General features: G+C 49.9%; 1 protein-coding gene across 1 annotated transcript in view; it reads left to right on the top strand.

Annotated features, from left to right (window-relative positions):
• AAAS (aladin WD repeat nucleoporin) overlaps nt 1-14,107 on the top strand; it is a 416,285-nt gene that overhangs the window by 310,956 nt on the left and 91,222 nt on the right. Inside the window, exon 14 of the mRNA XM_078687624.1 lies at nt 5,996-6,063. Coding sequence (XP_078543750.1) covers nt 5,996-6,063 — 68 coding nt within the window. The remainder of the gene's footprint in view (nt 1-5,995; nt 6,064-14,107) is intronic.

Genomic DNA, 14,107 nt, shown 5'->3' with positions numbered 1-14,107 from the left:
GTTACTTGCCTTCTGTAACAGTGTATTTGGTAGAGACGATTTTAGCCGCAGATTCCTTCACAGCTCGCCCTTCCTCCCCGTTCTGCGAGAACGCTTGGGGGCTGTGTCTCCTGTGAGTGCCCTCTTTGCTCTTAACGGGTGGCTCCGTCTGGTTGCAGTGGGGGTTTGCCTTCAGTCTCTGACCTCCCCTCCCTTCCTCTTGCTGCTGGGGGTCCTGGCCCCTCTGCTAACCTCCGAATGGGGGACATATGGCCAGGCCTTGCCCTTGTTCCTTGGGCGGTGGTTGCCCTCTATGCTGGGTGGCTTGGAGGTTGGTTGTTCCTGTCTGTCTTGGGACTGGCTCTCCCTTCCTTGTTCTGGCTGGGGGTGGTAGGCCTGCTACATGGGTCATGCCTTCGGCATGTTCCTTGTCTCCGGGACACGGGGGAGGGGAGGGGGAAGGCTGTCTACATACTGGCAGGGTGGCTGGTCAGGGCTCTGCTCTGTTCTTTCTTCTACCCCTGCCTTTGGACACTGCAGTGTTGCACTGTTCCTTATGGTGTTGTTTGTCTCTTTTTTCTAATCTTTCGCACACTGTTCCCATGCTCCCTCAGTTTTTTGTCTGGTGGCTCCCCGTTGTGGTGCGGAAAAGTTCTCCGAAGAAAACTGACGTAGGCGTGCTGGGGGGGTCTTATGTGACCTCGCTGACATCACGTACGTGGACGACGCCTGAGCGGAGTCGCGTGGTGTCGCCCCGCCCAAAGCGCGCAGGGCTGCTGTGGCAAAAGTTTCCGGATCTAGTCTCACGCCTGCGGATAATTCTACGTGAAGGAATCTGCGGCTAGAATCGTCTCTACCAGATACATCGTTACCGAAGGTAAGTAACTCGTACAGCAGGTGCCTAACTTTTCGTGGTACTTTACGCCGTTTTTTGTTTTCAAAATGCTAGCATGTCTGCTATGGTTAGAACAACCATGTTGGCCATTATGAAATAATGAAAGAATGATACACTATGGGCAATACTATTAATTAGTGGTAACATTTGTAGCTGGGGGCCTCTCTTAAAGAAATTAAAGAAAGAATGATTACATTGAAAATAGCCCCATGGTTTGTTCAATCAATCAATCGATGCATTTATAGAGCGTGCTACTCACCCGTGAGGGTCTTAAGGCGGTGGGGAGGGGGCTGCTGCTACTGCTCGAATAGCCAGGTCTTGAGGTGTTTCCTGAAGGTGAGATGGTCCTCGATCAGTCGCAGGTGTGCAGGGAGTGAGTTCCATGTTTTGGCTGCCAGGTAGGAGAACGATCTTCCTCCGGTGGTGGTTCTGCAAATCCGTGGGATGGTGGCGAGGGCGAGGCTAGCGGAGCGGAGCTGGCGGGTGGGAGTGTAGAACGAGAGGCGGTTGTTGAGGTATTCGGGGCCCATGTTGTGGAGTTCCTTGTGTGCATGGGTGAGGAGCCTGAACGTGGTCCCCTTGCTGACGGGGAGCCAGTGCCGGTTTCTCAGGTGGGTAGATATGTGGTTGTGACGAGGGATGTCGAGGATGAGTCATGCGGAGGCGTTCTGTTCGCGTTGTAGTCGTTTCTGGAGTTTGGCGGTGGTTCCAGTGTATAGGGCATTTCCGTAGTCCAGTCGGCTGGTGACGAGGGCCTGGGTGACGGTCTTTCTGGTTTCGGTGGGGATCCACCTGAAGATCTTTCGAAGCATGTGCAGGGTGTTGAAGCAAGAGGACGAGACGGCGTTGACTTGCTTGGTCATCGTGAGGGAGGAGTACAGGATGAATCCCAGGTTGCGGGCGTGGTCCGAGGGTGTCAGCGCGGAGCCCATCGCTGCGGGCCACCAGGAGTCATCCCAGGCGGAAGGGGATTGTCCGAGGATGAGGACCTCCGTCTTGTTTGAGTTAAGCTTCAGGCGGCTGAGCTTCATCCATTCTGCGACGTCTTTCATTCCTTCTTGGAGGTTGGTTTTGGTGGTGGCTGGGTCTTTGGTGAGAGAGAGCTGGGTGTCGTCGGCGTAGGAGATGATGTTGATGTTGTGTTTGCGTGTGATGGCGGCGAGGGGGCTCTTGTAGATATTGAAGAGGGTTGGGCTGAGCGAGGAGCCTTGGGGTACGCCGCAGATGATCTTGGTGGCCGCTGAGCGGAAGGGAGGGAGGCGGACTCTCTGGGTTCTGTCTGAGAGAAACGAGGTTATCCAGTCTAGGGCCTTTCCTTGGATCCCAGTGTTGAAGAGGCAGGTTATTAGGGTGCGATGGCACACGGTATGAAAGGCTACCGAGAGGTCCAGGAGGATGAGAGCGGTTGTTTCTCCGTTGTCCATCATGGTCCTGATGTCGTCGGTGGCTGCGATGAGGGCGGTCTCGGTGCTGTGGTTGGCACGAAATCTGGACTGGGACGGGTCGAGCGAGTTGTTTGTCTCGAGGAATGCAGTCAGCTGTTTATTGATGGTTTTCTCAATGACTTTCGTCAGGAAGGGAAGAAGAGAGATGGGGCGGAAGTTTTTGAGGTCTTTGGGGTCCGCTGTGGGTTTCTTCAGAAGGTGGTTGATTTCTGCGTGTTTCCAGCTCTCAGGGAAGGTGGCTGACGTGAAGGAGTTGTTAATGACGTTCCGGAGGTGGGGTGCGATGATGATGTTGGCTTTGTTGAAGATATGATGGGGGCATGGGTTCGAGGGGGAGCCGGAGTGGATAGTGTTCATGACGTGAGTGGTGTCTTCAGTGCTGATGGCGGAGGGTGGTGGTCGGGGTCGTTGGTTCGGTGACTGGAGGCGGAGTCTGGGGTCCGAAGCTGTCGTGTATATCTGCGATCTTGCGGTGGAAGAACGTGGCGAGGGAGTTGTAGAGGTCTTGTGTCGGTGTGATGTCGTTGCTGGCGCTGGGGTTGGAGAGCTCTTTGACGATACTGAAGAGTTCCTTGCTGTTGTGGGTGTTGCTGTCTAGCCGTTTTTTGAAAGATGACCTTTTGGTGGTGCGGATCAGCTGGTGGTGTTTGCGCGTGGCGTTCTTGAGTGCTGTCATGTTTTCTGTTGTCCGTTCGTGGTGCCAGGTTTTTTCAAGGGTTCGGCAGGATTTCTTTGAGGGCGTCCGTGAACCATGAGGTTTTCCTGTAGCCGGTCTTGCTTGGGGGGGTTCTTCAGTGGGGCGAGGTCGTCTATGCAGTTGGTGACCCACTGTGCGAGATTGTGGGCTGCTTCGTTGGTGTCAGCGGTGTCGGATGGCGGGGTTCTGGCTTAGAGATGAGAGGAGCTGGTCTGTGGTGATTTTGCTCCAGCATCTGCGGGGGATCTGTTGCGTGCGATGGTGGGATGTATTCTTATTGAAGGTGAAGTGGATGCATCTGTGGTTGGTGCAGTGTAGTACGGTGGAGTGGCTGAAGGAGACGTGGTTGCTGGCAGAGAAGATGGGGTCGAGCGTGTGGCCGGCGAGGTGGGTGGGGGTGTTCACCAGTTGTTTGAAACCGAAGTTGGCGAGGTTGTCGAGCAGGGTGAAGGTGTTGTTGTCGCTGTTTTTCTCCAGGTGGAAGTTCAGGTCCCCTAGGAGGATGTATTCTGGTGAGGCTAGGGCGTGCGGGCTGATAAAGTCGACGATGGTTTCGCTGAATTGTGTTCGCGGGCCCGGGGGTCCGTCGATGAGCGTTCCTCTAAGGGTGGTCTTGGGGTCGGTGTGAATCTGGAAGTGTAGGTGTTCGGCGGCGGAGAGTGTGTCTTCGATGTAGGTCGTGATGTTGATGGTGTACCTGTAGACGATGGCGATTTCTCCTCCGGTTTGGTTGTCGCGGTCCTTCCGGGTGATTTTGTATCCGTCCGGGATGGCTATGGCGATGTCGGGGGCTGAGGAAGCGTTCATCCAGGTTTCCGTGAGGAAGGAGACGTCTGGAGCTGTTGTGACGAGGAGGTCCCAGAGTTCGACGGCGTGTTTGTGGGCTAAAGAACGGTGATGGACTAAACCCAGATCTGTTGACTGGGTGTGAGTGTTTGATTGGTTCAGATGCTCCGTCCATCACCACCCACTTTTGCACCGCTTTGTTCGCCATAAGTTGGCAGGGTATGCTCAGACGTGAGTCCCTTACTCTCTTTGCCACTGGATTCAAGCAAGCCTGGCTGAAGACTGCTGTAATGCCAGATCTGGTCCTAGGAAGCTTGTTTCCGATCCAGGGAAGGCATGGCTTGGCAGTTCGGGCTGGACTGTTCCCATGAGGCACAGGGTCAGACTGATTTGCATATGGCCATGTCTGAACTGGGGTGGCAGAGTGGGCTAAAGAACGGTGATGGATTAAACCCAGATCTGTTGACTGGGTGTGAGTGTTTGATTGATTCAGATGCTCCGTCCATCACCACCCCGTTTTGTACCGCTTTGTTCGCCATAAGTTGGCAGGGTATGCTCAGACGTAAGTCCCTTGCTCACTTTGCCACTGGATTCAAGCAAGCGTGGCTGAAGACGGCTGTAATGCCAGAAACCGGTCCTAGGAAGCTTGTTTCCGATCCAGGGAAGGCATGGCTTGGCAGTTCGGGTTGGACTGTTCCCATGAGGCACAGGGTCAGACTGATTTGCATATGGCCATGTCTGAACTGGGGTGGCAGAGTGGGCTAAAGAACAGTGATGGATTAAACCCGGATCTGGTGACTGGGTGTGAGTGTTTGATTCGTTCAGATGCTCCGTCCATTACCACCCCCTTTTGTACCGTTTCACAATAAATACATCAAGCCTACTGCCTTCAACACACCTTTTCATAATAAATATACCAGGCCTATAGCCTTGATCGCTGGTTTGCTACCATAATAAAAGCAGTCCTGCTATATTGAGCATATTCTTTCTCACAATGCAAAAAGTGTAATACAAGCACTCTTTTTTCTGAGAAAACACATAGCCTGTGTCAAACCAATGCTGTACTAAAGAAACAGGATTCCTCCGGAAGTCAAGCCGAGGAGATAGAGCTGCGATTTTGTGCTGTTGCAGCTCGTAACTAAATTATCGCATTAGTTGGCGACACAGACACCGTAAATTCATCGTTTATTCATCGCGTTGCAACAACAATCAAAATAAAGAAAAAAAACAGTGAAGCACCGTGAAAAAACAGTAGAAGCGATGAAGGCATACACAGCGCGTCGCCGGAAATAGAAAGAGAGCACAAGAAACAGTGAAAAGCACGGAGTCCCTGCAGCTCGAGTAACTAAACAAAACTACAAATACCCCAATCAGAAGAACCTCTGAGGTACAACAACAAGTAACGGTCCAGATTACACCGAGTCAATTTGTCCTGAAGATAATCCCTTGATAATACAGGGATTTGAAACGCATCTGCCCTTTTCGGTAGTACTTTATAAAGCTTTTTTTCTGTTGCTCGTATAAGGTGTAGCTACATCTGCACTGTCAAGCCAGACCTAAAGTGAACAGAGGCTCTCTGTCAATGTTTTCTATTTGGAATGGTGGAGAAGTTTGCTAACTTTGAAATGACAACACAGGACCGCTTTATGAAGCTTCTACTTCTCGATCCTCATTTTCTTTCAAAATGGAGGATAAAACACATTCTTCACACCCAGTTGATATTTTTAGATTTCAAAATGAAGCTTAAAAAGAAATGGATGTGGTGAATTTTGAATTGGAATATTCAGATATTTATTTTGTAAGCAGATGTTTCTCTTTAAAATAGAGGATTCCAATGTCTTGCCCAAAGGTGCAAGTTTTCGATGCGTAAAATTAATAACAAAGATTCAACAGTGCAGAAATGAGAAGTTTTGGTTCATGAACCTTGTGGCATCTTGTGGTTTCATGTAAGCTGAAATGGTTACTTACTGTGAGTTACACAAGTGTTGTGAAGGTTTCTGTGGATTGTTTTTGCAAGCGGGTGATCATATCTGCATGAGTGAATGAAACAATTGTACTCTAATCCATGAATTGTGATTTCAGACATAGTGGTTGGTTGTAAAGCTTGTTTTGGATTGAAATTGTTTCCGAGGTGTTTTTGGGTGGTGGATAGCTGTGCTTTGTAGCTCAACCCGGGCTCTTCCTGTGTTTCAGAGTCGGAGGAGAAGTGCACTCGATGTCCTGGGATCCCACTGGTGAACGGCTAGCTGTCATCATTAAAGGTAAGGAGGGAGCACAGCGAGACCCTTTTTGCCACCTTGAGTATAGAATGGAAAGCAAATGGGCAGCACAGGGGAAACCACTTCCACATGTTTTTTTTTTCTTCAGTGTCTCTTTTGCTCTCTTTAGACATATATGTATATATGTGTGTGTGTGTGTGTGTGTGTATATATATGTGTGTGTGTGTTAAAGTATTTTTTCTCTGTTTATCATCTTAACCCCTTCAGTGCTGGCCACGTTCAGCAGATGTCGCGTGCACTACCTCGGTAGTGCTGAGCACGTCCGCTGAACGTTCCGGCCCCGCCCGCGCAATAGAACGTTCCGCACCAGCGCGGATCGTTCAGCGCAGCGGATGGGTTAAATGTTATTTCTGTGGCTGATGGGGTACAATTTTCTAATGTGGCCGTGACGAAGACCTGCTCAGGTCAAAATGCATTGCTGGAAAAAATTCTCTGTAAAACTTGACCCTGAGTGCAATCTTTTGTGCCTGAACTATATCTATCTATCTGTCTACAGATATATAACCTACTGGCGGTCGCCAGTATGTAGTTATAGTTACAACCTAGTTTCCATAGGAATTATTTTTTTTGATTTGCTAATAACTTTGACGTTGTTTGTCAAATCTTTGAGAAATTCTCGAAAACAAAAGTCTATCCAGGTCAGCTCCTATCCTGAAAGTTTGGGGGTGATACGTAAGAGTGAAAAATTCAATTTCCCATAGGAAACTTTGTGCAAGGCTACAGCTGAAACTACTGAACAGAATTACTCCAAATTTGGCACGAAGGTAGTGTGTGGGTCAGAAAGCTACCTTTTTTAAATGGTGTAAATCCGTTCAGTAGTTGCCGGGAAATTAGAAAAGTTTAGATGTCTGGGCATAGCCTAAGCAGGGCCGGACTGGTAATTACGGGCACTAGGCAATCCCCCGGAAGGCTGGTTGTAGTGGGGGACGGTTTTTAGGCAGGGGGCCGGTTTTGTTTTCGGTCCGTGACATGACGTGATCAGAGAGAGAGGCGCAGACTACTACTCCCTGTTTCCGCTTCGCAGCCAGGGGAAAAAAGCACAAATGAACTGTGGTGCACCGTCTGAATGTGACCCGGTGCAGTCAGCCAGGTTAATTCAATTTAATTATCAGGGCCGGACTGCCGGTGTGCAGCAGCGCAGCTCGTTCACGTAGATGTCTCCTCCGCCCCCGTGTCTGCGTGCCTTAATTCACCTTAGGGTGGGGTGGGGCTGGTGGGTCACTCATGCCGCATGCGCTTTCACAATTCAAAGTGCGCGTAACTGCCATGATCCTAGAGAGGCACCGTGACGGCTGCCAGGGCCATAATTTAATTAGCACCCCTGTCTGCCGACTGCTGCCTGCAGCAGGTGAGTTCCAGGGCTTTCCAACTGGGCTCTCTGTGCCCGAGCTGTAACGTGATGCTGGGAGAGCCAATGCAGAGGGAGTTTACCGCACGCACTGTGTCCCACTGCTCTGTTATTTGGGTGCCCGGTGCCGGACGGTGTTATATAGGTCGTCAGATCACTGGTGATCGCCCCGCTCTCCCCCCCTCCCGAAATCTCTCTGCGTCCTTGCGGGCCACATCAGGAGTCGGACCAGCAACCTAAAGAATGGCGAAACCTTGGGCAAAAGTGCTTCCTGGTGGCTCTGGGTGGTTCATAGCAACCAAGGTTTCAGATTGTAATGTGTGGCATTTTCATAATTTTCGTGTATTTATGAGTGACATTTGGGCGACTATGAGTGATACTTTCATGCGAGTAAAATCAGCAATTAAGATGAGGGAAACATTAATATCTTACACTCGGAAATTTCACTCGTGCAAAGAGCAACTCTAAAATCTAGACTGCTGTAACCTAATTGACCTGTTAAATAAATATCTAACAATTATATTAAAACTTCAACTCCGACATTAGCAGGAACAGCAGCGTTAATTGTTTATACTTACCAAGTCTCTCAGTCACTGCTGCAGCTGGTAATATAAAGCCCACTTGGGCCTCCGTTGTCTCATGGAGTCCATGAACCTGCTTGGCTGCAGACAACTGCTGGGATTCGGGATATATTCTCACTTAGTGACAACGGTGGGAGGAGATGACTGGTGACACTAAAGCTAACACTAAAAAGACAAACTCACTACCCCTATCAGCCAGCTGGAAAAGATCCAAAAGTCAGAGCACGTCAGCTCTCGAATCTGACTCCACCAATGCACGGCCTTCCCTGTCCCTCCAAAAACTTGGAAGAGGCCTCGTGCTAGACACCAGAGACAGAAGTGGGTCCTCTCCCTATTGGTGCTGGGAGGGCTTCACCTTCCATAGTTAACATGGAGTTGCCCATAATCAGTCTTGAAACTCATAACCCCACTCCCTTGCTCCGGTGTCAGGATCTTACTCTCCACGGAATTAGCTTATTGTTCAAGAAGGCTTTTGACCCCCGCAGCTGATTAGCACATCAGTTAACTCCACTGGGCAAATCAGCTCAAAGTGGCAACTTTATTACTGGATGGCAAAGATAAATATGCTTTTTATACAAGTACATTAAAAAACACTTGCTCTAGATCTGGAGCTAGGAAAATATATCCAAGGCTGCATCGATAGTCAGTGTAACATGTACTAATCAAAAGTTATAATTCAAACCAGCTCAAACATAAAATGTAGTAGAAACACCACAGGTCTTACACTGAACCCAAAAGTGTACTAAAAACACCACAGGTCTTACACTTACCCCCAAAAGGAAAAGCACATTCACTGTCACTACCCAAAAGGGTATCAAGCCATACACAATAGAGGCTGGGTCCTATCTGCCTCTGTTTTAGCTTTGTTCAGATGGCAGACTGAGTCTGGCAACAGCATTCCTCACTCAGCCTAAACTTGTGCACAAGTGTTAATTGTCATGCACAACCTGCTCAGAGTTCCTTATCCCATTGGTCCACATCAGCTGACCTTATTTAAAAAAGATGGGCAGTGTATGTGACTCAGCCAATTTGTGGTCTTTCACCTATACATGAAAATAAAAATATAGTTAGGCTTTAATTTCTTTAAAAAAGTATTGTGGTATCCACAGCATCGTGGGGCGTAATATTGAAGGTACGAATATAGTTTTTTCCCGTTTTTTCTAATGCTCTGCAAGCTCCCTCAGAAGGACGTTCCTGTTTCATGTGTGTTAGACCTGGCATCTTTGGCGTAGTTTCCCCTATCTTTTTGCCTCTACCTCCTGTATTTTTGATGCTGTGCTGGATTTCGTTTTTGCTGGTTTAGATGCTTTGGACACAACTGCCACTGCTGTTCAGTGCCAGAGTGTAAGTGCTCCCTGTGTAAATTATTATTCTGATTGAATATACATGTTTGGCATATTTGTATCACCATGAAGTCCCTAGTAAAGTGCACTGGGTGTGCCAGGGCTGGTGATGACAAATGCTACTAGTGGGCCTGCAGCACTGATTGTGCCACCCACAGGAGTAGCTCTAAAATGATGTCTCAGGCCTGCCACTGCAGTGCCTATGGGCAGTTTAGAACTGCCATGTCCTCCTGGTCAGTGTCCCCACTGACCAGGCCTAACCCTTCCCTTTTTGTGCACATCAGCCACCCCTATGGAAGGCCCAAGGTACCCCCCTGGGCAGGGTGCAGTGTATATGAATGGTAGAGCATGTACTGGTCCAGGTAACATGTTCTGGTAGTGAATTACAGCCATTTTCGTTTTTCACTATTGTAAGGCTATCTTGCTCCATAGATTAACATGGGGGATGCTGGCTACAGTGGTTAACAGCATTTCTTCCCATAGGAACAAGATAGGACATAAGTATCTAGTATCCCTGAACTCAGAATTTAATAACACATCTTTTAGGAAAGGTTGTTTTTAAATCCTGGGTTTGAGAACAGCACTTTTAGAAAGTTGCTGTTCTCTTGTCTGACCTTCTGTGTGCCTGGGCCTGTTTGTGTATTGACTGTCTGGTTTGTGAGTGACAGGGGCTGGGGAATTCCCCAGCAGGATGGATGAGTCAGCACTAGGCTGAATGACTGCAGTTGCAACTGGAGTGGTGGGAGGAGTTAGCACCTGGGCTGAATAGGGCTGTGCCTGCCTTCCACAATGCTGGCTCCACCCTCCTGCTGGGCGGCTGAGGACCCTGCCCCTCACTCTGAAAGGAAAGATGCAGCCAGCAAAACAAAGTGCTCAGGATCCACCCAGAACTGGTTCAGACCGGGCTCAGGGCCCACATGCACCAAGAGAACAAAGACTTTAGGGGTATAAGTACAGGACCCCTGACAACAGAAAATTAGATCATCCTGGAAATCAAGAAGGAACCTCTGCCAAGGAGAAAGCTGAAACTGAAGAAGGAAGATTGTCCTGCTGTTGCTCTGCTGGCCTGACCTGTTGCTTTGCTGCCAAGGAGAGGGGAAGGACTTTGCTGCTGAGCTGTGTCCCCTGTCTTGAAGGAATCTCCAAGGGCCTGAGAAGAGCTGGCTCCCTGTTTTGAAGTCCCAGGAACAAAAGGACTTCACCCCCAGCTTCCCTGAACTCTGCTGAGAGAGTTCTGTCCTTCCTAGAGCGCTTGATCCAGTTGTGGGGCCTCTGGAAGTTGTACCTGTGCTGGGAAGCTTGAAACTAAGCTTGAGTGACTTTTGAAACTGAAAAGTGTCGCACGCTCGCTTGCGGAGCGCATCCCCGACAGTGCGAGAAGTTTCCCGCCGCTACGAAGGTCGAGATCGTCGCAGCGCCTGACGCCGCTGCCAGAGACGTCGCATCCTTCGTTTGCGGGACGCACCAGACCGGTGCGGGAGAATCGAACATCGCTGCGAGTATCGTCGCAGAGCCTGTCGTCGCTGGGTGAGAACGCCGCACCGCTTGCTTGCGGACCGCATCACGTCGCTGCGAGTGTCGTGGCAGAATCATCGCATCGAGGAGCTGCGAGAGAAAGGATCGCCGCTGGACCGCGCATCGTCGCCCCGGAGATCGTCGCAGCACCTACGAGATCGTCGCATCGTGCCTTTGCGAGAACAGACTTCCTACGGAACCTACGCACCGGAATCCATACAAGTGGCCTTCCTCCCCATACAGACCGGATTCGTCGCAACACGCCCGCTGCTGCAGCGGGGCTGTCGCATCGCCTCCCCAGGGTCTCAGGAGCAACGCATCGCTTGTTTTCCACCGCACCAGCTTCTGCTTTTGAAACTTTGTTGCAACTAAAGGTACTGTGAGTAAACGTGACGCAACTGTGAACTTTTCACGCAACTGTGGTTTATTTTACCGCAACTTGAAGAATTTTAACGCAACCTTAAGAACTCTTTTTGAAACCATATTCTTGAACTGTGTATGTTGGATTTTTGCCGTTTTGGTCTTGTGTAGTTTAGATTAAAAATACCTTTATTTTTCTAAACTGTTGTGGAGTCAGTTTGTGGTGTTTTCACTGTGTTACTGTGAGTGTTGGTACAAATACTTTACGCATTGCCTCTGGTTAGCCTAGACTGCTCGTGCCAAGCTACCTAGAGGGTGAGCAGGGGTTATCTCAGAGGGTTATCTCCTTGCCCTGACTAGAAGCAAGGGTCCCTAGTTGGACAGTGGTACCTACCTCTGCCAACTAGAGACCCTCAGATCTAACATTGGTGGTCAGGCGGTGGGATTTGAACTTGTATTTGTACTTGACCCACAGTAATTGGTGTACATCACTAGTGAGTGCAGACCACTACGCCACCGCATACTACTGATTTTTGGTTTTGATTTTTCTATTTTTGAGTAACTCTTCAATACATCATGTCTGTGCATGGGAAGGCACCCAGTAAGGAGGCAGAAGTAGAGATGGAGTTTGCCATTGGAGATTTGTATTCATACAAAGTTGAGCAACTTAGGAAATTCTGCCTTGAGTTTGAGTGCCCCATAAAGAGCGCCTACAGAAAGGAAGAGCTGCAGAAAATCTTGAAGGCCCATTGGGAGGCATAAGAGGGAGAGGATGATGTGGATGTAGAAAACTGTTTTCAAGTCACAGATTTGCCAGTGGGCAAAGTAGGTGCAGGAGCTGGCAGCAACCATTCCAGCAGGGGCCTCTCCCCAGAAGAGTTACAAGAAAATTAGAGAGTATGAGTTGGAAGTCATGAAAATGAGAATGCAAATGAAGCAATTTGAAATGGATAAAGAGAGAGAAAAGGCGGCGGAGGAGAGCAAAAGTGCCCGCGCCTTGGAGGAAAAGAAATTGCTTTTGGCTCATGAATTGAGCATGAGGGAACTGGATCTTAAAGCCAAGGAGGTGGAAGCTAGTTCAAATGGTGGCAGCGCGCAGCCAGTGCATGGGGGTAAAGTATACATTCCCAAGGACCTGGTGCAGAATTACCATAGGAGTGAGGATATTTATGCCTGGTTCACTTCGTATGAAATTGCATTGAAGATGAATGGTGTGCCTGATCAGCATTGGGGGGCGGGCCTGTGGAAACATTTTGAGGCTTCTGGGAAGAGTGCTCTAGAGCCCTTAGAATTAGCAGGTGCCATGACCTACCCCAATATGAAGGAGGCCTTATGTCTCATGTATGGCCTTACTCCAGAGCAGTATAGACTGCAGTTTAGAAACTCCAAGAAGAGAGAGTCTGAGACTTGGATGGAGTGTGTGAATTCGTACTCACGTGCACTGGAAGGTTGGATGAAGGGCAGTAAAGTAACTGATTTTAAGGGGTTGTTGCATTTAATCAGTTGGGAGCACTTGAGTAGTCTTTGTGTTCGAGAGCTGCGCCAGCATCTTTTAGACAGCAAGCTGACAGACCCCATTGAGCTTGCTAAGGAGGCGGACCGCTGGACCAGTACCAGGGTCCACAGAGGAATTGTGGGTACCACAGCCAAAGGTGGGCAGGGTCCCCAGCAGAAGAGTGGGGGGGGACAAGGGTAATCAAAAGGAGTTCTCAGAAGGGCCCCAAAATAGTTCCCAGGGAAAGGAATCCCAACCCCCCAAACCTAAACAGCCATGGCCCTCTAAGGGCAGGCGGGACAATAAAGACAACAGGGGCCCACCTACCTGCTATCACTGCAATGAGGTGGGCCACATAGCTCCAAAATGCCCCAAGAAGAAGCAAGCACCCACTGGTGCCCCCGCCCCATCGTTAGCTAGTGTAGCTTTGGGAGGGGATTTGGTTTCTAGTGATTGGGGGGAGCTAGCAGTTATGACCCTTGTCTCTCTAGGAGACCAAGAGGTGGTCCAAGAAACCTTACTGCCCTCTAACACTAAGAAATATGGGCAGAAGGTGACCATCAATGGGAGGGAGATTGAGGCTCTGAGAGACACAGGAGCCAGCGTGACATCCGTAAGGTGTCAGTGGGTGTCTGAAGAGCAAATCATCCCTGGTGTACTCCGCCCTGTAGTGGCAGCTGACAGTTCAGTGCGCTTCAGCAAGCTGGTGCGTGTTCCCTTTGAAGGGGGGGGGGGAGTCTCTGGTCTTTTGGAGGTAGTTGTCAGTGATGCCTTGCCTGTAGACTGTCTGTTAGGTAACGACCTGGAGAGTTCTCCATGGAAGAATGTAGAACACAGAACTCACTTGGAGATGTTGGGTTTGCCTGCGTGGATCTGTGTGTCCACACGTGCTATGACAGCCAGTAGGGGGGAGTCAGCAGAACTGGAGCCTGAAACAGTGGCCCAGAGACCTGCCAGGAGAGGAAGAGGCAGAGGGCGCGGGAAACCAGCCCCAGCTGTTCCCACGGTCCAGGAGGAAGCAGAACCTGAGGGGGATGCCCTGGAACCTACAGGGGAACAGGTAGCCGAACTGGGAGACTTGCCTGAGTTGACCCATTGGCAGCAGGAAGGTGGTCCCTCCAGGGAGGAATTCTGCAAGGCGCAGAAGGAGTGCCCTTCCCTCATTGGTCTGCGGCAACAGGCTGTAGATCAGGCAGCAGGTGGAGCAGCCAGAGATCACTTCATCTACTGGGAAGATGACTTGTTATATAGCGAGCCTAAGTTTGCTGAGCCCGGTGCAGCCCGTGTGCTGGTGGTACCCGAGCGCTTCAGAAACTTCCTAATGGGTCTGGCTCATGACGTGCCTCTTGCAGGACATCTGGGGCAAGACAAGACCCTAAACAGG

Source organism: Lissotriton helveticus, chromosome 1_1, assembly GCF_964261635.1.
Source record: "Lissotriton helveticus chromosome 1_1, aLisHel1.1, whole genome shotgun sequence".
Classification (NCBI taxonomy): Eukaryota; Metazoa; Chordata; class Amphibia; order Caudata; family Salamandridae; genus Lissotriton; species Lissotriton helveticus.
Note: the sequence above shows the minus strand (reverse complement) of the source record. Positions and strands in the feature narration are given on the sequence as shown.